The 23,956-nt window shown below is 44.3% G+C and overlaps 1 protein-coding gene across 2 annotated transcripts; it reads left to right on the top strand.

Annotated features, from left to right (window-relative positions):
• Positions 1-5,224: 5,224 nt before the first annotated feature.
• Positions 5,225-23,915, top strand: SNCG (synuclein gamma). Of its 2 annotated transcripts, XM_087766451.1 has the most exons (6): positions 5,225-5,263; positions 6,821-7,177; positions 12,264-12,305; positions 13,195-13,322; positions 22,294-22,380; positions 23,521-23,915. In XM_087766451.1, the coding sequence occupies exons 2-6, from the start codon at positions 7,057-7,059 to the stop codon at positions 23,539-23,541; spliced, it is 399 nt and encodes a 132-aa protein (XP_087622577.1). In that variant the 5' UTR covers positions 5,225-5,263; positions 6,821-7,056; the 3' UTR covers positions 23,542-23,915. The 2 variants fall into 2 exon arrangements, with proteins under 2 accessions (XP_087622577.1, XP_009464222.1); XM_009465947.2 differs by lacking the exon at positions 5,225-5,263 and having other exon boundaries at positions 6,466-7,177.
• Positions 23,916-23,956: the final 41 nt, after the last annotated feature.

Below are 23,956 nucleotides of genomic sequence, written 5' to 3' on the forward strand. Positions count from 1 at the left end.
GAAAAAGGCTGTGGAGGTTGGATATAGTTTTCTTACCGGTTTTGCTTTACTTGACGGTGTTGCTTTTAGTTTTGTTGCTGTCATAAGCTCTATTTCTTTTCTCGCTGTCTTGCAGGGTGATGCACCCTGGCATTTTTAAGAAAAAAAATGAAGGAGAATGATGCTCCACTGACAGAACAGGTGGGAATTCTGGTGCAGGACTGCTAGATCATGTCTCAGTTTGAATGATGAGATGCGCAGCCCAAAGTTCAGCATGTCTTGCAGAGCATTAAATGTAAAGGTTTTCTGGAGTCACTCCAATGCCAGCTGAAAAATAGAGAATAAAATCTCTCTAGGATTTTGGAAGGCCTTGTTATTAAAGGCTGTGGATTTGCATCTCCTTATCACTGGTCGGATCTGGACCCCTCTCCTTCTGATTGCCCCTCTTTTATGCTTAATGGAAGAACCTAGAAAACTGCAGAAATGCCCTTGCTGACCTGTGACACACACCACTGCATAAGAGGAATTAAGCCCTAGGACAGTGACAGTGGCACGTGGGGCAAAGCAGAGAAATTCTGACACTTTTAAGGGCAAAACCTACTCTTGCCGTTGTAGTCACTTCTCCAGGGAGATGAAATCACAAGTTCTGGACTGAAGACTGAAAGAAATAGCAACTTCCCTCTGTTCCTTCCTGCTGCTTTTATTTCAGAAATGTGTGCATCCTGCTATAATGCATGTTCATGTGTGAATATTTTATGTGCCGTGTTTCACAGACAACTGTGCCTTTCTTACAACTAACTGGATGTGACCTAAGTGTTATGTATATTTACTTAATAAGACCTGTTATTGGGAAGGAGCTGAAACAAACATGAGACAAAACCAACAGGCTTATAACCTGAACTGCTGTGTGATCGTGGCTTGCAGAAAAGTGATTTTTGTGCTACAGATATTGAAGTTGTCCCACTCGTGACCTACTTCCAAACCTTTTGTACTTGTCTTTCAATATATACCTTTCCACTTAGTCTTAACTCAGCCATTATATCTTTATTCTTCATGAACCTGATACCTCCTGAGTGGTGGGGCAATGTTTCTCTGCCATCCTCCGGGCTTGGAACATCTGCTGCTCCTTCAGGTGCAAGAACCCGTTTTCTGTGCCTTTGTAACGGAGCTGCCTGTGAGTGCAGCAGTCAGGAGGCATAGATTCCTCAGCCATTTGCAAGTTGATAATTAGGCATGACTTTTTGGTAGCATCTTATGAAAGATGTTAAAATATTAAGCATACTGGGGACTGACGTCTCTTTCCTTGTGATGGGCATAGCATAGGATGCTGCCGTGAACACATGGAAGATATGAGTTATTCAAAGGACCCTCCTTACTAAACAACGCTAGTTAACATTTCTGTCTAGTAACTGTCCTGATTTGGGGTGTCTGAATAACATATTCGGGTTATACTGTTGGTTCATAACATTTGATTTATTGGCAGACTGAACTGTAAGTTTTCTTGCTTAACATCTGTAGAGGAACAGGTATGAGGAGGACCCATTTAGGAACACGATACATCCCAACTTTGCCTCTTTTTTTGAGCTGGTGCCTCAGCATGGAACCGGGGAAAACAGACATATAAGGTCATTTGCTGTAATGACTTACTCATTGCCTTCTGAGGTCAGGCTCTTCTAGGAGGTGCCTACTGGATGAGAAAAGCAACTGTGCACCAGCTAAACAGATACCTATTCACTATTCAGTTGCCTAATTGAGACTTGGTATACCTTACAGAGCTGGATACTACTGCTGGAATAGAAGAAATGGGCGAGATAAATGAAATTTAAATCATAGTTTGGAAAATGATTTGGAAATAGGTGTTACTCCAAACGTATACTCAAAATCCTATCAGTAAGCGATGTGATGATAGTGGTGTGGAGATGTTTGGAGCTGCCCTGGTACTTCTCAGAAGTTTCTAGCCATTCTCAGAACAGCTAGCCAAAAAAACCCACCCCACTTGCTCTCTATTTTGGCAACTAAATTTGACAGGTGACAGATATTGTTCATCCAGTCTTGGTCCCCGGTCATTAGTGGCTTTTTTTTCACCTGTGTCCTTATTCACGACAATACTTTTCCCCCAAGTATTTCTGAGAAATGCTTCTTCAAACTGTTTTCTGTCTTGAAGGAGTTGATATTGCCAGTTACACCAGATTCATTGGTATGCCCTGGGACCTTGCAGACAACTGTCAGGACTACTCTTGCCTTGTCTAGTCATTATAACTGCTTACATTAAACACAGCTCTTAACCCCCTCCAATGTTGTGCACCCCAAGAATTCAACGTCCCGTTTGCAATTCCATAATCAAGTTGTCAAATAGCATCACCGTCTTCTGGATAATCTGTGCAAGATGTAAAATCTCACCTCGGCCCCTTTCTGTTTGTTTTGAGTCAGAGCCCTGCAACTACAGTTCAATAGGAGATGGGTGACCACAGAGTAAACAGTGCCAAACAATACTCTTGCTAAATGACTTGTACGTACTTGGAAAGCAAGCATTCTGGCTATTCCAGTCAGTTTCTCTCCAGGGAAAGAGCCCTTAGAAATAAAGTTTTCAATGAATAGATTCCATTTTTTGCTTTGGATTTTTTGTTTTGTTTTGTATCTTCCCAGATTCATTGCCTGCTCCATAATGCTAAATCAATACTATAGCCTTAAATCCAGAATCTGAGTATGTAAAAGGGTAAAAAAAAGCTTTGGAAAAAATATTTGAAAAGCTGGAATTATTTTAATAAGCATGTGTTGCTTTAGATTCATATATCCCAGCTCCAAATCTCTGAAGCAGACTGAATAACTGAAAGGATTTTATGTCTGGGAAGATGAATAGGACAGTTTTGTTGATAGCTGCACAGCAAGGGGATAACTTCTGATTAGGCATTGGTTTTCAGATCCGAAAAATGCTGTCTCATTCCCTGCCCGCTGCCGATGCACACACGTGCCTGTGCAGCAGCTCCAGGGAAGGGGAGCAAGGGGAGAGGAGTGTCAGGAGGGGGGCTGCTGGGCTAGGAAGGATTCCTTTCAGTGGTCTAGTCCTTCAGAGAAGGAAGATGAATTCTTATTGACTATATTTTTATTAGTTTGCTCAAAAGCCATCAATGGTATTCAATGGCAGAGACCAGTCACGAAAGACTGCCGAGTGCTGCACTGGCAGCCCTCTGCTTGCTGTATGTGTGCCTTAAAAATGGCTCGTCCGTTAGCCTTCACGCTATTCATTCCCTGGCAGAGGAAATTACTCATTAACTATGCAAACGTACATGCAGGGATTCAAGTCCTAAACTGTTTGCCAAGAGGATGTCAGACAGAACTGCTTGTTTTTGTTAGGGCATGAAAATGAATGATCTGAGACAGTTCTCCTTTTCGGCATTTTGAAGTTTTCATAAATGGAGAGAGAGAGAGAGGGAGTATTCCTGTTTATATAGAGCAAGGTTTGATCCTGTTAATGTTAATATTATTCTTCATACAAAAACTTCCTGAACAAAGGATATTTACCAGCCACAAAAGCAGTCTGTCTTTCCTTTCCTTACCTGTCTTTCAAACATCATGCACCATTTAAATACTTCAATAGGATATGACCAAATCCCACTCCTTTCATCCAGCAAGATGCCTTTGTCAGCTGATAGTCTCCAGCGTAAGTTCATCATTAAAGGACAAGGTTAAGGTTTTGTTGCAATTGGGAAAACTAAAGAGGGAAGAGACACAAATTAAGTAAAATCCTGTTTTAATCTGTAGCAGACACACAGAAAAGTCAGGCAGTAGAGGACAGGGAATCTTGATTTCTGCTTTGCATTGTTTTCTTTCCCTTGCATCTGTGCTTTGGGAATAGGTAGACTTGAGTTGGACTTGTCTTGCCCATATTCCAGAATTACTGGCAGGCATTGCATAGGCCTGCTTCCAGATATTAGCAACTAACACCCAGAGAGAGGCTTAGGCATGTGGGAGACGGGGAGCTGCACCTTTCAGAGATTCTGCAGAAACTATGGTGTTATGCAGCAAGAGACTCGATGGACATGCCTGAGCAGACAGAGTTCAGACTTCAAATGAACAAAAGTTCAATGGTTTGTTATTGCACTAATCAAGACGAGACTTTCTTTTGTTATTATGCAGATCAGCTAAATGTTTGAGAGATACAAATTTGTTCGCAAAGTGGTATGAATGAAACTCAATAGAAAAAAATGTGAACTTAATGTCTAGCCTAACTGACTTCTCGCCAGTGTCCCAAGGTAGATAACAGAGAAAAAGAGGTTGCTGCCAGGTGAGATGGGAACTTGGGTTCTCTGAATTGCCCACTGGGAGAGCTTCTCCTTAGCTGCTGATTATGTTACCTAATACAAGGGAAAAGTTGTTTTACCGGCACAAAGTTTGAGTTCCTCGCAAAATCTGAAAGCTAAGGTTGCTTACATTAACTCCTGTTGTTAGGTTTGTCCGAGGCAAGATTGGCAACAAATCAGAACTGAATCCTCTGCTTAGAATAGAAATAGGGTACCACAGTTGCCATCGGGTGGCAAACATTCAGGAGCTGTTATTGAGGCTTGCCCTTTATAGATCACCTACGACATTGTCCTGAGTCCAGAGCTTTCCTAAAAGGGTTTCAAGGTAAAACAATGCCTGTGCAAACTGCCTACTGCCTTGGGAGCGATCCAACGGCATTTAAATGCCTCTTGTGAGCTCTTCGTGAAGGTCATCGGGAGAGGAGAATGCAGGAAAGGAGTATCCCACTGGAGTACTGGCTAATTCAATCTGGTGATTCATGTTTCGCATCCCAGAATGGCTTGATATTTCGCATATTTGTTACCTTTTATAGCAATGCAAAATATGTAGAATTCAATTGTACAAATCACAATGGCAGAACAAGAGCTTAACAAAATCAAAATACACTTCTTGCTCAGCCTTATCAGGCTAGGCGTTCTCCTGAAAATACCAGTAAAACCCATAACCCTGGGAAGTGCTGCACTTTGCTTTACTGCTCTTTGAAAGCTTAGTGAAAAGGCAAATGGGCCCGGTAGCAATTCCTGAAGATGGCAAATTCACATTTTAATAAATGTAGTAAAAACAAGACTCCTGACCTGTGCCTAACGAAATCAATGGGTGTCTTGCGACTGACTCCGAGAGCAGCTAGCTTAAACCACTGGTCGTATGATACAATAAGACACATATATCTTCAATTTAAGAAGACACTCGGAGCAGAAGCGAGCACTAGCCGTGCACCTTGGATAGCGGTCAATCAGCCACCTAAAGAAAATTTTGAAAGATGGTAAGAAAAACCTTTTTTCACTCTTTGCTGCAACAGTCTACAATAATGAGAGCTCTTATAATAATTGGTATGTTGTGATGGCCTTCCTCTGAATCTTGCACTTTTTTTAATTAACAATTGATAAGTTTATTAGTCTGTCAGAGATTTGGCTCCTCTACACTCAAATGGAAATTTGTTCTTCATTTATAAGTAAGGAGACCCATTTGTGAGAGAACGATGAAGAAATATTTATGTTATTTTCCAGATCAAAAGTCTTTCAATTGTTTCAGTATGGAGTAAAAAACACTCCCAAAAACTAAAGAAATAAACTTACTTCCACAGTATGAACTATGCTTATGTACACGTCTGCATGAATGTACAGACATGTCATTTTTTATTCAGACTTTTGTTTTTTCTCTCTAGTCATTCCTCATCTGACCCTTCCAGGCTAATAACTTGTGGCATCAGTGGCTTATGGACCACTACACTTCATGACTGAATTTCATATTCTATTTGCCTGGTAAGGAAAAGCAGCTAAAGCTGGTCAGGGTTTGTGCTTGGAGACCAGTGCTCCATGGCTTCCATAGTTTCAGGTATGGCACCATTAAATAATAATAAAAATAAATAATCACTTTGTTTCACCAGCAATTGCTTTCACGGGTGCTTGCATTGAATTTCAGTTTGTGATTTGGGCCACTCAGAGTCTACTTCAGAAAACAATTTAGCTTGAGTTTAACTTTAAGCACGTTAGGATATCCAACTGTGATTAATGATCATACATTTTGGTATTTTTTCCTAGCGAGGCCTTGAGGCTGGATGGATCCTCTATGCAAACTGTAAGATTTCCCCAGTCAGTTCTCAGCTGGATGATTTTCTTTCCCCGCTGTGCTCTGCAGCACAGGCCTCCGACGTGAGCGATGACGTCAGTGTAAAACATCGTCTCACTCTGCAGCAGCAGAGCTCTGTCTACAGCAACTCAGAGAAACAAATAGGAAACAGGATTTCCCCCAACAGGCATCTGATTTTTCAGAAATGAACCATTGTAACGGGATGTGCAGCTGAGCAAAACCCATAATTTATACTAAATGCCTTGAGGGGCCAACTTCAGATTTGACAAACATGGCAAGTGGGACTTCCAGCTCCCTTCACTTAGGCACCAAGCTCTAGCTGGTTCCCTTTTTCTCTCAGTATTTACTAGAAATAATGTTCTTGTTATGGTTTTGTGCAGGATGGGTTCTGGTAACTGCCAGATCAAGAAACCTGACCCTGTTTGTTTGCTACAAATGCTACCAACTTTACGTGCTCTCCAGCCTCCGGGAGCCCAGGAGAGCTTGTGTGTGCCTCCTGCTGCAGCCTTGGGGAAATGCCCTTTCAGGAACTCAGCTCTTCAGATACAAAGTCTCCCTCTTCACTTGAGAGCATCCTTGAGTGAGAGCATTGCAGCATATTTTAAAAGCTTTATCTGTCTGGAAATTTTCCAGACAGTCGCTTACCTACTGATGTCCTCCTTTTCCTCCTCTCCCCCTCCCTTCTTAAATCTTCCCAAGCAGATCCATATCATTAATATTTCAGTATCAGCTGTTCACAGGCATTGGCTACGCTGCAGCGCACTTCATCAATAAGAGCCGGCAAAGGCTGTGAGGTTTGCCACACTGCCTTCATCCAGCAGAGGAGTAAGAGCAAAGACAGAGACTGGCAGAGAAACCGAGTATCCACCAAGGGTAAGGCTGCATATTGCAGTCCCGGTCTTGAGCTGCTTTTTGCTGCTGTCCCTCACTCAGATCATCCAGGTCATACCCTAGCAAGCAACAAGAATGGATGTCTTTAAGAAAGGTTTCTCCATCGCTAAAGAAGGTGTGGTGGCTGCTGCAGAAAAGACCAAGCAGGGAGTGACGGAAGCTGCAGAGAAGACTAAAGAAGGGGTGATGTATGTAGGTAAGAGAGAACTATTTTCAATCTACATTTGAGCATGAACTGACGCATAGATTGTCTCTAAGAAAGTCTGGGGAAATTATATTGTGGCTAAAGCTTGGGAGTGAACATCAGGAGGTCTGGATAACATCCTCAGCTCTGTCACAGAGTGGCTGTGTAAGCCTGGTATGAAACATCCTCCCTGTGCCTCAGTGTCCCCAACTGCAAATTAGACGTAAAACCAGCCACCACTTCAGGGGAGGCAGCACTAACGCAATGCTAAGGAGCGTATGCCCAGGTGGAAGGTTTCTGCTATTCACTGGTTCTTTGCAGGGCGAGTCACTCACTCTCCAGGCAACCAAGCACTGCTGATCTCCACCTCACCTCCACGCTGCGAGAGACGCGCTGATGAGGTCCTTGAGAGGACCCAGCAGCGTTATTAAGTAGGGATTGCAGGATGCATCTGTTTCCCCACAAACATACTGTTTTGTCCTGCAATCCTTCTCCTATTCACTGACCTGTTTTGTTCTGCATGCGCACGTTAACCTTGCTTTACAAGACACCCGAATTCATTTTGCCTAAAGGATAGGATCTGGAAAACAGCACACCTGATGCCCTGCAAGAGACCTCTCTCACAGTTAATGTGCTGTTTCAGAAACCTCCCCTTCAAGGTCACCCTCGAAACCCACTATCTCCACTATCTAGCGCATATAATTATATGGCTGGATGGTGAGATAGTCCAGATACTATAAAATCTATGAAGTCTTAGGTTCCCAAGACTGATTACCTCGGTGCTGATTACTGCACCTCACAGCTTTTTATGTTTGCTAGATGTGGGAATGAGGGGGTTTTTTAGTGGGTAATTTTACATGCAGGCTCTTCCTGCTGTCATGCTGCAACATCCACAGCTGTATGTAGCTACTATATTTAAAACAGTCATATTGACAATAGCTACGGATATTTATTTGTAAATTACAAAGGAATTACAAATTTTGTGTAGCAGATCTGGTAATGTCTTCTTCCTGAAATTTTAAACACTCAACTATTGGCATACTGTGAATGAACATATGTAACAGTTCACATTTCAATGTGAAGCTGACTCGCAAGATAGAAGGTAAACAGCATCCCTGTAAATAATTAAACTAACCACAGTAACTGAAACACCAGCCTGTGAAATGACACATCTAGGTGTCACATTGTGGCATCTCTACTGCTCCGGCTGCTTCCTGATTTGAGCGATGTCAGAAAGGATTATTCCCAATTTTTATACATAATTCCTCACATCTCTGTTCAGTCACGTTGTAAGTCTCCATACTGTGACCTGTTTTTCATTTCTGCACAGCCATGAGGTACAGAGTCTGCTCATGAGGTTTTAACCTTTTCCATAAAGTTTTCTAAAAGCCTTCTTAAAACCTAAGTCTCTGAATGAGGATCAAATGAGGATCAAGGTGAAGATGAAGTGCTTTCTCCTTTTCTTTTTTTGTTTTGGTTTGTTGGGTTTTTTGGTATACCACCCATTTCTGCCCTGTCACGCACTGGATAGTGCTTTGCCTTGGGGCTGATTCAGTTCCTGTTGCATCCCAGGGGATGCTCAGCCCTTTGGGGAATATTCAGTCTTTCACAGGCAGGAAAAGTAAAGGCCAGATGCTGATTAGCTCAGAGAACTGATTTTTAAATAGAGAAGGTGGAGACCAGGTATATCAATTAAAACTGGAGTGATTAGTATGTTGTCTGTGCCACCTTTTCTCACTCTGTGACACATGAAGGGTTAATCAGAGACCTGAACTCTTCCTTCCTTGCTTCTTCCTTTGCAGAGCCCTATCCTAGCAGCTTGGTCTGGAACGTTGTGTGATGCAACCTGAATTTTTGGATGCTAGGAGAAAATAATACTTGTATAAAAGCTTGAGGGTCTTTTCAGAAAGTCAGGAAAGGGCGAAGGGGGGTGAACCCCAATGCCTAGGATGGATTAAGTGGATCCATGACTTTTATTGAGGTTTGTGTTAACTCATCACTGACTCTCCAAGGAGGATTCCAGACGTCTGGGCACAACCACCACATCTGGTGAGTCACTTGCTGCTGCCCCAGGAGAAAAAAATGCTCATTCAGAGGCATCCGCTCGGAGCGGATGTCATCGGGGCTCTGCAGCCACCTCATTCCCTCCTCTCTGAGCCACGCAGGTTCAGTTCCCACCACCCATGCCAGAGCCCGAGGTGCCTCCCTCCTGTGCTAGCACTGCAATGCGGTTCACAGCTAGGCTGGTTAGAGATGCTGCCATTGCCAGGGGAGTCACCAGGAGCGTGGGGTGCTCCTGCCCTGTTGCGTGGCTTGCTGAACGTGTAGGGTAGAGAAGAGGGTGCATGAAAAGAGAGAGAAGTCCTGTAGCATGGGCCACCTTTGCACTTAGTAAAACCACAGTCTGCTCTCCAAATTCTAATAGCCTCTGGGTATACCGAAGTGGCTGTGGGTTCTTGCACAGTTAATTTGTATCCAGAAGTTGATTCAATGGGCTTTTTTATTTGGCTTAAATAGGGGGATAAGTGATGCTGAAGTTAATTAATGAAGTTAATGCAAAGCTGCATCAGAGTTTTGAGTATAAGGTACTGTTTAATACTATAATTCAGGAAGCCTCAACAAAAAATGGACTTCTAGTTTTCCAGAGCATCTTTCAATCACGCGTGTCGCAGAAAGCCCCAACGCACCAAGCTCTACTTAAACGCAGTGACCCCAGCACGAACTCCTGCAGGACTTGCAGCACATCACGATATCCTTTTCTACAACAACTCTTTTCCCACTGCACAGCGCTCCACCACCTCAGTTGCACCCTTGCGATACCAAAGCTCTTGCAGATGACTCATAGCACTCAGAAGAGGCCGGATGCATGAACTTTTAATTCTGTGTACACAAGCTGCAGGCAAGGACTAATGAGTGAAATGAGATTGAGCATCAGGTGATTGCTTTTGGATTCAACAGATGCTGGTTGCTGGCAAGGTCAGATTTCATGTGGTGCATGATGAATGCTGAGCCTGAGTCATTGGGTGTGGTCAGGAGACTGGGTTAGGAAGATGAGGCAAGCTCTCCCCAGCAGTGGCTCTTCCCACTGCCATTGCTTCTGTCGTGAAATGGTTTTGGGTATTTTTCTTTTACCTGCATCCCTCCTTTCTGGAATTATTTTGCATCAGAAAATATGGCACCCACCCGCTCCCTCCCCCTGCAAAAGAATCGAGCCCAGATAGTCGTCTTAAATCAAAAGTCTGGTAAAAAAATATACAGAAATACAGCTCTTGTCTCACTAAGCATGTTTACTTCAAAACTGAAACCTATGCAAGGCTAGCACAGCAAATTATATACTTTGCTTACCTAACAACTGCTCTTTGACCAAAAAACAGCAAAGAAGGGCTAAGCTTGGACATCTGTGTCTGCTGTGAAAAGATCTTGTATGTCAAATTAATATTGTGGCAGTCTTTTACTGGAATGGCACTGGGAGGGAAACTGAAGCTGGATGGCATCTGAATTGGACTGTGTGCATTTGGCCCGTTCAGGAGCTCACGTTCATGGCTTGAGATTTGCATCTGCTCTGCTCACTGCTGTGCTTCTGTACACATTTGTATATCATGGGCGTCATTATTAAATCCAGTTTACAGCAGTACACATGTATCATATGCATCATTAGGAATTGCAGTTTATAGCAGTAACAAGTATAAACTACAAAGATTTCACGTCTTCAGTTTTAATACAGTTTGGGAGGGTGGAGAGAAATGTTGAGGGCATATCATAGCAGAACAGCTTCGTTCTGCCCCAGGCAACCATTACAGCCACCAAAATAAATCAACAATTGAGAATTACATTCAATAATACATAACGTGTATCAGGCAGAACAGAGCTGGGCTGGATCTGTTATCAGGGCAATGCACCTGTTTTGCTTTTCAGGCTGTTAATGAGAACGAGATGTGATTTGTAGCTGACTTCTCCTGCCACACCCATGGATGCTCCAGTACCTCTGGAGTTAAAGATCTGACTGGCTCTCTCTTTCTATCATTTTGACAGTTGGCCATAAAAATCCTTTTGTTGTATCAGCATGGGAAAGTTGAAAAGAGCCTGTATAGGTGCAGATGATTTACAAAATACAGTAAAGTGGGACCAGTGGAACCTTTTAGCATGTGTTTATTTAACTTCCAACAGAGATAAATTTGATCCCTTATTTTTTGTAATGTGAAAAAGCATCTAGTTATTGTGGGGGCTGCTCATCTACCATATGATTTAACATACATGCTGCAGTATACAAACAGAAGGGATGTATAGCAGATCACTTCAAGCTTGGAGGAAAACCGCAGAGACTAATTATTCCTTAAGGGCTACTTGTGTTGTAAACTGAATGCCCTCATATCCTGTTAGCTTTTCTGCCTTGAGAATGGCAAGATAAATTACAATGCAAGCATACATGTGGTGTACTTTCGTAATTTCAGATAAAAACATCTGCATTCTGTGTATCGCTGAGAGCAGGCACTTACAGCCTAGGCTGAGGCACCAAAATGGGAATCTAGTAAGTAGGTATGTAGTAGGAGGGTGGTTGTTCTATAAACTCAGCCTCAAGTTTCTCCAGAGTCTTTATTAGAGGTGTAGAATGAAGCTTTAAATGACCACTGCAGCCAAGTAACCTCCTGAAAGGCAGGGGGGAGTCACATGTGGGACTCCACGACTTGAAAGACTGAAGTAGGTGAGATTTCACCAGGTCACTTAATAAACATTCATTTTTACAATTAGCTTAACATTGATTTACCGCCGCTCAACTGTTCTTTTCATTTTGGAAATATTTCAGGGACAATTTTTCCTACTTCAGTATGCTGTAATCAAGATTTTTCAGGTCTAGGCATCTCCAGACAATTTGTAGTTGAAGTTATCCAACTCCCAACACAAAGGTACTCCTTGACTTCACTGAGGAAGGAAGCTGGTCCCATCTGCCAGCTCTACAAAAGGCTTGTGTCTTAGCAGGAGGTGCTGGCAGCACCACAGCTCCCCACCGCACCTAGTAAGAACAGAAAGCCACCCACATCCAGAAACCAGAGGGTTCTTTGCCAGGTAGCACTGATGGACTGTGCGTTTCCTTTCACAGGTACCAAAACCAAGGAAGGAGTAGTGCAAAGTGTGACCTCAGGTAAGAGCACAGCCCTGAGAGGGATATGGAAATCTGTGATGTGTTGCTGGACCTTGATAGGGCCATCGTTCCTGCCAGATGGCAGGTCTCTGGGGGACACCACTGACCTTCCATTTGATGAATGGCGGATGCTTGCCAGGAGCGATGGTTCAGGGTCTGGCATTTGCAGTGCATGTGGATGGGAGAAAATATTTAATCAGTAGAGCAGGTCAAAAAAATCTAACAAACGTCACTTGGCAAACTCGGATGAGTCACAGCAATTTAGACATTTCACAATGCCAAGCGTGCTGCCCAGCATGCAGAGGGGATTTGCTTGCATCAGTTCCTGTCGGGCCAAAACTGTGGTCTTTGGGAGACTCCTGTCAGGCAGTCACAGAGTCAGGGACCCAAAGGGATCTTTCTAGGTATCCCAAGCTCCAAGGCTGGGCAGCCTTCTGAACTGCCTTGAAGAGAGATGAATGGATCCTTTCCCTGGAGAATTTAATGACTAAATTACTAATTTTTTTTTTTTTTTTTTTTTGCTACTCAGGTGTATTAAATCCAACAGAAGGTGCCCAGAGAGAGATCATATGCAGCCTGCAATGCAAAATACCTTATTTGCACAATTGTCTCTTAGTATCTTACAGTGAATTTTTCATTCTCCAGTTGCCCGCAATGACTGACAGGCTGCAGTGTTGCTCTCTGAGCAGGATTTTGAGTCAGACGAAACCCTGATTGTACATGTGCATGATCTAAATTCAGACATGATCTCATAAAAAATCCAAATAAGGACTGTACCAGGGCTGATTTCTTCTCTTACCTTGATGCAACCATTTTATCGTCCCAGTGAATTTGGCAGCCTTTTGGCAGCGCCTAGCTCATTAACTTTCTGCTTTTGTTGAAATCCTAGTTGCTGAGAAGACCAAAGAGCAGGCCAATGTGGTGGGAGAAGCTGTAGTAGCCAGCGTGAACACAGTGGCAAACAGGACTGTAGAAGGAGCAGAGACCATCGTGGCCAGTACAGGAGTTGTAAAAAAGGTATGTTTGTTTCTTTGGTGATGTGCAGGACAGAAGAGCTGTCTTTGGCTAACACTTAAAATATCTGCAAACATTTACGGTTGATGGTTTTACCTATTCAATGAGAGGTTTTCAGCAATATCTGCTTTTATATAATGCTTAATGTTATTATATAATGCTTAATATGTAATCACAGAATCGTTTAGTTTGGAAGGGGCCTCTTGGCATCATCTAGTCCAATCCCCTTAGGTTCAATGAGAGCAGCTTGTCCAGAACCATGTCCAGCTGGGTTTTGAGTATCTCCATTGATAGAGACTGAACAATATCCCTGGGCAACCTGTGTCAGCATTTGACCACCCTCACAGGAAAAAAAGCAGTGATTTCTTGTGTTCAGATGGATGCATTGTCATGGTTTAACCCCAGCCGGCAACTAAGCACCACACAGTCCCTCGCTCACTCCCCCCTGGGGGGATGGGGGAGAGAATCAGAAGGGTAAAAGTGAGAAAACTCGTGGGTTGAGATAAAGACAGTTTAATAGGTAAAGCAAAAGCGATGTGTGCAAGCGAAGCAAAACAAGGAATTCATTCACTACTTGCCATCGGCAGGCAGGTGTTCAGCCATCTCCAGGAAAGCAGGGCTCCATCACGCCTAATGGTTACTTGGGAAGAAAAATGCCATCACTCTGAACGTTCCCCCCTTCCTTCTTCTTCCCCCAGCTTTATATGCTGAGCATGACGTCATATGGTGTGGGATAGCCCTTTGGTCAGTTGTGGTCAGCTGTCAAAGCTGCATCGCCTCCCAACTTTTGCACCCCCAGCCTCCTCGCTGGTGGGGTGGGGTGAGAAGCAGAAAAGGCCTTGACTCTGTGTAAGCGCTGCTCAGCAATAACGAAAACATCTCTGTGTTATCAACACGGTTTCCAGCACAAATCCGAACCATAGCCCCATACTAGCTACCATGAAGAAAATTAACTCTGTCCCAGCCAAAACCAGCACACACGTTAATTGATTTGTGCCCATTGCATCTTGTCCCGTCAGTGGGCACTGCTGGCAAGATTCTGGCTCCACGTTTTCTTATGAGTGTAGAAAAGCATTTTTTCCAGGGACTTGAGTGGAAATACAGCCAGGCTGCAGTGAGCATCTGGCCGGAGTCAGAGCTCTGGGGTGTGCTGGGTGTGAAGGAGCGGGAGCTCAGCGCTTGGCCTCGCCACAGCACCCAGCCTTGGCCCCGGCCGCTCCGCAGGCAGCAGAGGGCAGCAGCAATTCAGGCAAAGCCCCGTCCCGGCAGCGAGCCTGACCCACCTGCTCTGCTTCGGACTGTTTTTGACAACAACCAAGCGCTTGCTGATAAAGGCTGCGTGACCCAAATTGTGCACGGATTAAGCCAGATTCAGACAAGGCGTCTTCTGTCCTCCAGCCTAATTTGACAAACTGGGTTGCTTCAAGTGAGGGGATTAAGGGGCATGTGAAGGAGCAGAACAGCTCCCTGTGAAGGCCAAGTTGATCATTAGAGAAGATGCTTTCACGGAGTGGTAACAAATAGCAACCATTTGTACAGTACATGAGGCTAATACTTGGCAGCTCTTTGGTAAGCCCTGCTGTGTTTCCCCTCTTTAGAGAGCTGTGGTCGATAGCATTGATAGCGACACAAGCTAGATGAGTCACAACAAACCCAAACCCAGAATCAAAGCAAGGCTGGCCAAAATTGTTTTAATTGTTCAGACAGTTGGCTGATGAATTTCCTGACCTGCACATAAACACATTGTGATGTGAAACAAAACTTCTACACACATATAAATCCTGAGAGAATAGCCTAACAAAAGAGGAGAACAGCAGCTACGAGTGACGCAAAATGTCCTCCTGAAAGCATGTGAAAAGGGCAGATACAGAAGTTCTGCTAAGCCCTTGGGATAAGATTAATCTCTATTCCCACAGGCAACAGCAGTTAGGCTGCAGGAGTGCAAACAGTGAGTCCTAATTCCGTGGGGCCAGACTACCCCCTCCTACCTTTTGACTGACCTGGCACGGGGTAGTTGACCCAGGAGAGCCAGGAATTTGCTGACGGCAGGAATCCGTCCTGTGGATACCGAACTGTCTCCCTTTCTGGCAAGGACTGAGCAGCAGCAGCAATTCTCTTCCCCTTTTGTCCTAAGTGAGAGCCTTCCCTCAGAGACTGATGAGCTACAACTTACAGGTGGTAATTTCACAGCTCAAACCTGTTGACATTATCTGTTTCCATCCTTGTGCAAACAGTCACTTAGAAAATCAGCGACTCCTTCACCCTAGTAACGGTTCTGGGTTATGCAGACTGCAGGCAACATACAAAAGCTGTGAGTTTTCCAGAGGGTTAAAGCATTAAGCATCTGAACTGTCATTCTGGCATCTTCCATCGATGTCTGCCTGCTTAGAGTTAAAACGGGGATTGATCAAGAAATAAAAAAGTGGCATGTGTCCTGTGCCAAAGGGCAGACTAAATGAGGGAGCCAGGAAACTACTTTGGATACAATATCATGGTGTCATGCCAAATAGCAGAGGTGGGCAACAGAATGAGAACAGGAGAAAAGCAAGGCAAAAGAAGTCACGGAAGAAATTAATTCAGAAAAATGTTTGTTCCTGTGAGAAAGGGGTTATCTACTCCAGCATTTTACCTCGGCTTAAATTAGGAGTGCAAATCTTCTAGTCATTCTCACTCACCATATTTCAGTTGCATCCACTAGATGCCTTTTGGGTAGCAACGACACGGAAGATGGAGCTCCGAGTGCATCCCAACTGCTAATGGTCAATGGCCATGGGGCCAAAGCTGCTCTGGAGGGAGGGCCCTGAAAGGAGTCGAGGGATTGTGCTGGGCTGTTGGCACCAGCTGTTTTCTCTCCAGATCTTCTCCTATTGTGCTGCACAATTTGCTTTTTGTTTTCAACTGTCTCCAATATTGTTCCCTGCTGACTTTATAGAGGGATTGTTGAAAGCACCAGGGATCTTCGTAAATGCATGGTAAGCACTGAGCAGTGCTACAGGATGACTCGAATCTGGGGACTCAAGTGGCCTAGGAGGCATGTCCCCAGCTCAGCGTTCCCAGTATTAATATCAATGACGGAGAGCTTGTTGACATTTAATCTGTGCGCTTGACAGCTGGGATCAGCCCAGGCACATACTAGCAAGGAGTGGGGAACTCTAAGGATTCTGGATTAAGTTTTGCTCGGGGCGGCAGCTGTGGGGTGTTTGAGCTCTGCGGGTGTATCAGATGGCAACTTTGGCCACAGGGAAGAAGCCAGCCCTTCGCGGAACATGGCAGGCACTGAAACGTGGACACACGTTGGGAGTTGGCAGCCCGCTGCTCCTTGCTGTCCTCAGTGGGAGCACTCAGAGCCAGGCAGGCGGAAATGGGGCTGAAGTAACTTTACGCCTACAGAGGGGTGCCAAGCACCAGACGAGAGCAACCTTGAGTAGCATTGGCATCGCCTAGTAGGGCTTTGGCACAGACCTGGTCGTTGCTAGCTGAGTACAAGAAAGTATTGACTGATTTGGAGGAGGTTCTAAGTATTAAGTAAAAAATACGTAAGTGAGAAGGCTATAAATCTTCCACAATTTTTCTGATGTGAAAAGGAATGAGACCCATCAGTAATGTGTTCTGTCTGTGGCTCTGCACCCATCCCAGTCCCTGGGGTGGACGTTAAGGGATTTCAGTAAGATAACCACCCACTAGATATCCCTGTCTTAGAAGAGGATTAATTCTTCGTCTGCATGACACAGCACAAAGTTTGCTGCATTGCAGACACCACGTGGTTGGGAACAAGCACATGTACGTACACGCACGCACACACACACACACTCACAAAATGCCCCTTGGGGACTGAAGGAGTTTCCCCAGTAGCTGATGCTTCCCCATGCCCTCCACCTAGAGCTTCCCTTTAGATCTATTTGCCCTGTCAGTTTTTATATGGTTTAGTTGTCAGTTCACGGCTCTGTCATTTTGAATTGGGTTTGATCTTTTTGTTATTTCACTCCATTAATTATTTGAGCAGTTGTCAGTTACCTACAACTGCTGGGTGCGTTTGTTGGATCACATCGTTTCTCTCAGCGCTTGATCTAGCACACGTGTACCATGCCCGTACCGCAGCTTATCGCTTTCATAACCGCTGCACATTTTGAATACGAACAGTTGACGTTCATGGCCTTAATTGTGTTCAGTTAAACCCTGCGATGCCACCGACGCTAAGACAGTCACACCAAAGGAATCAGAAGCAGAAACTGATGAGTGACCTCCCTGTTTAAGTTAGTTTGGGCAGGGCGGGTGCCACTTAGGGGAGAGCAACCAAGGGCATCTGAGACGCCGCTGAAGGCAGAGCTGCGAAGCAGGAGGGGCAGGGAAATCAACAGCTGAACTACCTTACAATTAAGTAGAATAAATAGTTGGAACTCCTCCCCTTTGTATTCAAGCTTCATCCTTTGTATTCAGGCTTCGCTGTACTTCACTGATGCAGTGATGCATCCTGGTGGTATCTTTCAGCATCCCAAGGAGCAGGGGAGACTGCAAAAGCAGCATGGCGTGGGGTACTCTGTCTACAGGCACCTTTTCTGTGCTTCCCTTTCAGTCTCATTAGTGCATCCAGGCATACATTTTTCACATGCAGAATAACTGAGTTAGTGGCACTGGTGAAGCCTTGAAGTCTACAGGACTGTGTGTGTGCTTCATGGCTAGAGGCTGTGCCCCAGTAATCCTGTAGGATAATAATGTAACCATTATTAAATATGTATTATTTGTATTGGCAGCTCTAGGAAACCCTAAGAAAGTCTGTCTGTAAGCTGGATGAAAACAAAGCTACCCCAAGAGTCCCCCTGGATTTGTAGGGTAAGACAGGAATCCTCCGCACCTGTCTGTCTGTCCTGTCGGTGGGTCCACTCACTTTAATCGCGGGTTGACCTCTTAGAGCTGTCAGCATCACTCCGAGCACATTCAGCCCGAAACCCATCCAGGACAGCCTGTCCATAGGACCTGTCAGGTTGCCTGAGGGTTTACAAGGGAGTGGTTTGGGGATACTGCCAAATAGCATTGCTTTTGCTCCAGTACCCAAGGTCAAGAGCATTACAGGAGGCTAAACCTTTCTCTGCCTTATGCAACTGATGTCCCATTGTGGGCTGTTAAATTTGTAACAGATTAGGTTGCCAGTGGACCTCTCTGGTTTTACAGCCTTAAAATAATAATAAGAAAAAAAGAAATCTTGCTTGCCACTGAATTTGTTGAGTTTTTGATGAGTGATGTTCCAGCATCCAACATTTAGACTCTGCATGCTTTCTCTGTTAGATAAGGAAGATAATCCCGATAAGGTTGTTTATCTCAGAATTTTTGGGGATGGCGAAAAAAACCCGCTGGCCTATAACATAATATGGATAAAAATATAAATTCCATTTCACGTATAGACTCAGCTAGCGGAACATGCAACACGGTCGCTGAGCTGAACAAGGGAATTTCATAGAACCTGTGAAATTGAGAAATCTGAAGAATCAAATCGTAATTTTTTTTTTTTTTTTCAAAATCTGCGGACTTTTAAAATCTATTTTTAAAAAACATTAAAATATCTGAACCCAGAAGCCTATAGTACGCTCTATTTAAGACCTCTTAACGTTGCACAGGAATATTTTTATAAATGGCAGGTCCTAATTTGTTGAGGTTTTCATTAGTGATATCTGAATATGTAACTATGTTTCATAACCCTACTGAAATATTCTATTATATATATATGTAAATCTTCTATAGTATATATATATTCTATATACAAATATATTTATATATATATAAAAAAATATTTAAAAACTTGTGTAATATTCCTGTCATGAGTTCTAAGGTCTTGTGTTTCACTTAACTATTATGTTAAACTACTTCATTTTTCTCTCTTCTCTAGCCAAAAAGATTCAACCCCCCCAAAACAAATAGAAGAAAACAACCCAGAAGAAACGAAATCTTTTTTTTTTTTTAATTTTAAATACTTTTTCTAAGACAATACATGATTTCTGAGGCAGGAAAAAAATCTGCTTGCCATTTAAGAGCAGGAGGAGCGTTACTAATTACTTCATGGTTGCAACATGCCTTTCCCTTAGAACGTTTTATCCCTTTTAATGAGAAGATGAACACTGAAAGTAATGGCAAAGTTCCTGCTGTCTTCCAGAGAAGCTGGATTTTCACCCTTGCTTTCTTGCCCAGCATCACGCTGTGAGTCAGTGTCGTAGCTGGGGTGGGTACCCAGGAATTTCTGGCTCTTCATCCAAAGTGAAGACCCTTACATCACATGGTCCTCCTCTGTATATTGTTTTCCTGACTAGTCACCGAAATCCCCAGGCAGCTAACACCCAGCTAAGGAATGCAGCCCTTCCTCATCTCGTGCTCACTACTCTGGGCAGGGTGGGAAGCGCGTGAGAAAAAGGCTGTGAGACGACATCCCTAACACGCCTGACACCTCTTCATCCTGTGATTGTGCTGGTTCCTCCACCACAGTTTAGAAACACGCTCCAGAAACATGCTTCCCTTTCTAAAAATAGGTGGATCAGTCACTTTTATCATTCTGGAGCAGAGTCTTGGCAGACAGCATGTTTTAAGGGATATAATAAGCAGCACAATAGCTGAACAGGCATTCTTCAGCCCATCCATCATGCTCGGATGCAATGTCCTGAGGAAGCGATGCCCTTTTCCATGAGTGTTTCCACATCTACCAGAGCTGAGCTCCCTGCCCACAAGAAGAGTAGGTGATCATGCCCTGTAGAAAGGTGGAGTGCACTGCACTTGTCTTTGTGTTCCTGTGAGCTGTCCCCCAGTTTTCCCAATGCACTCAGTGCCTTAGGCAGTCGCCTTTGATTCACGTTCACGATTTCACACAGCAGCTGGTAACCCCACCTGCAAAAAACCTACGAAGCGCCTGCTGTCACAGCTATTGTCATTGGCTTGCATTGCAGGTTTCTTTTCTTTCCACCTAACAGTCCAAAAAACTGCTTGTAAAGCTTCAATATACAATTTGAGGCTACTTACCTGCTTTGACCTAATGTGCGCTGTTGAGTTATAAGGTGTAGTCAGTTTTATATGGCCCTATAGCATGTAAAGTGTTTTAAAGCCGCAGGCTGGATCCTGAGGCCAGATCAGCCTCCATAAATTCAGAGCAGTGAGTTCTGTTTGCTGACAACAGGAGAGCTCACTTGTTTCGGAAAGGCTGTGGCTAAGTGGCTCCGTCAGAGCGGTGCCCTGTCCCCAGCAGCCTCAGGTCCCTGCTGCGCCAGGAACTGGAGACCAGGAACTGGTCTCTGTGATGTGCACAACTTGATGTCATCAGGTTACCTGGGCTTGCTTAACACAGATCAGGCTGATGCTAGCAAGAATCATTTCAGCCAACAATGCAATGCAAATTAAGGGCATGTTTCTTGGGGGGGGGGCGGGGGGGGGAATCCCACTGCTTTTCATATGGAGATGCCCCGAGTGCATGGCTCTCTCTCTAAACAAACTAATTGACTCTCATCAGGGAGGTGAAGGGAATGCCGGGAGCTGTGACAGACATCAGTACTGGGCTGTGGCTAATATTTTGGCCATTTTTTTTCTTTGGTGGATTGATCTCTTATGGTAGCTTACGTGGAGAGCAGGAAGCCTATGGCAGGACAACCGGGTTCTGGTGCTTCCATCTCCAGGCTCCCCTTCCTGCCAAAAATGGTTCTGAAGTCCAATTTCCAGCTTAAATTTTCATGGGATCTACCTTATATCTATATAACTCTGTGAAATATGTCTATTTTTTCCTTTTTATTTCGCATTGACCTCTTCTTCCCTAATTCAGTCCCAAAAGCAGCAAGGGTGTTCTCCTACTGACGAGAACAGTTGTGACTGGACAGGAAAATAAGGACACGCATGAAAATGAAGAGTGGAGTCCCCCAAAACACATAGAGCATAAAGTTCTGTTTACAGTAGGTTTGACAGGGACATTTGATTTGCACTGCATCAACAGTTGGCACCAGGGAAAGTGATGGCCTCGTGTTTCCAAAATATTGAAATTCAAATGATATCTCTCCCTTCCGTGCAAGATTGACTTTCCCTTTACGTAATATATGTGTCTCAGGTTCCTTCTACGGTGGCCCTGACTTCATGTGGGAGAAGAGAGTGAAAATTCAGGGATACTGCTGGGCACGTGCACTCAAAGGGAATAGAGAAGCTTTGTAATTTTAGGAGAGTTCCCTGGTGATTTAGGGCTGGACTATAGAGGTCTCGCTATTTCTGCTTCCCCCTGCTCTTGCTGACGGATTCCACAAAGGTGCATTTCTGCTTTCTGTCCATCTCCTGGGCACACCCACTATGGTCAGGATTTTTGCCTTCTTTTCCCATGTGGCAAAATCATGATTGAAGTAATTGCCTGGTAATATAATCTTTTCTCCTCTTCTTTGAATAGGAAGGTAGCTGAAAGGTGTGGGGAAGTGGCTAAAAGAGCCCAAAGTGCTTGTGAAAATGCTTGGACTTCAAACACAAAGGAAAGCTTATCCTTTGATAATGAAATTTTATCTGAGGCATGCCGTAAATGCCACCACAATATTGCTATATCTGAAATTAGTATCAGTCTATGCAATGAGTGCTTAGGGTGAGTAAGATAATGTAGAGAAAGGTTAGGCATAATCTATCTTACTACAGGTGAATTTACTTGTTGCTCCCAAATTCCTTCACACTGAAGGAGTCAAAACTCTGTTTGGTCTCAGTAACAGGAAAGAAAACTTCAGAAAAAGAACTGATTTGCTGTATGAAAAAGACCTAAACGAGGCTGTAAGAAATTGCATTGCTTTCTCATAGACATCTGCTCTAACAAACTGCGCAAAAAATGGATTTTGAGCAATATTTGCCCTCTATTAAACCTGGTATTTCATTTGCGCGTGTAATGCTCAAACCCATTTTGCGCAGTCTGCTCAAATAGTCTGAGATTAGGGTGATGACTCTGCATGTGCTGTTAAGGACAAACATCTCGCTTGTGACTTGGCAGGAGGACCTGGCTGCGCCGCAGCCGCCCGAGCAGCCGGGGGCGGCGGGAGAGGGGGCCCCAGCAGCAAGCACAGGCGGCAGCGGAGAGGTAAGGTGATGCCACAGCCGTGACTGTCCTGCGTCCCCAGGCTCTTGAGACCGCGCGTGGGCTTTTTCTGGGTTACTGGTTTTCCCCAGGACCATTTCCCCTTTGCTTCCTGTGATCTTAGATCTGCTGCACGTGGAACCCAGCAGTCTTCCCATTTTCAGGAGTTGTTTGACAAAACCTGAGCTCATGGGTTCTCACTCTTGCCACTTCCTTTTTCGGGACCAAGAATTTGCCATGAGTGACAGATCGGACAGACTAAACTGCTGCTTGATTTCGGCATGTAAATGTGCATATAATAGTTAATGTTATCCTATGGTTTTATCATGACATGGAATAGCTTTTCCCTGGTTACAGCCATGCTTTAGAAGAGCTTTAGGTAACAAGTTAGATTTTTCTACAGATTTTTAGATAACAAGCTAGATTTTTTGTATAGATTTTTCTGTATTTAAATTAGTTCTTTTAATTTTTGATCTATTCTACCTGCAATGTCCTTTTGAAGCCCTGGATCAGATGTCTGTCTCTGGGAGGACGACCTCTTATTGCCCAACACGGAATTTCCTTTACAGTTTCAGTGCTAAGGCCTTTGGCTGCCCACTCCGCCAGCCCTGCGGTACCACATGCACCCGTACTCCCCAGTTTTCAGCGTCTCTGAAGCTCAGACTGTTTTCGCCGTGCCTGAAGCTCCCAAAAGTCTCAGCTTGCACCTGCCAGCCTCTGCCAGCCATCGCCCCCCTGGTGCTGGTGCTAGCACTTGCGCGTCCCAAAAATGAACCCTGCTAATCCGACTGACTTCATGGCTGCACAAGTGCTAATGTCAGGCTGTGCTTCGGGGCGGGAGGCAGACCCGGCAGCAGAAAGCAGGGCAGTCCTGCCGGTGGCAGCCCGGCCCCGCGTTAGCTCAACTACCACCACATGCGAAATCACACCCTCATTTTCTCCGGAGGTCTGAGTGGGAGTGTGGCTGGTTCCCAGAAGGAAGGGATAATTCATTTATTTTCTGCACCACGTACAGTCATTGTTATGATGTTGTTTATGGGTTTTTATGCAGTCACTACCAGGACTGATTTTTCTCCTGATTTTATTTATATATGTTTTCTACTGGAAATATTTAACTGTTTTCCTGTCTGTCTTCTCTCACAGGGTGAAAATGAAGGCAATTAATGAACTTAGGGACTTCTAGCTCAAAAGAAGGCATTCCAAGAGCATACATGGAAATATTAGCTGACACTACAACAGGAAAATCCCGCTCTCCACAGACTAACTGCATTCAGCTCTGTAGTCTTTCACCTCCCTCATAAACCAATCGTACAATATACGTAAGCCAGGCTCCTCTGATAGTAAGTAAAGTGCAGCCGTGTACCAGGATGTGTGTGTCCTTCCCCACCTCCCTCGTGGCTTCCCGACCCGCTCGCTTTGCGTGATTTGGTCAGACTCACTGATCCGTGTATCACGTCCATCTGCACTGGCACTTGGGATCTCTAGGTATCGTGGAAATTTTCTTTTTTTTTTAACTAATAAAAAAGTGTTTGAACAAGTTTTTTTGTTTTGCCAGTTTTATTTGCACATTTTAGACGTT

Source organism: Nipponia nippon, unplaced genomic scaffold (assembly GCF_047370975.1).
Source record: "Nipponia nippon isolate SJK-2023a ecotype South Korea unplaced genomic scaffold, ASM4737097v1 scaffold_3, whole genome shotgun sequence".
Taxonomy (NCBI): Eukaryota; Metazoa; Chordata; class Aves; order Pelecaniformes; family Threskiornithidae; genus Nipponia; species Nipponia nippon.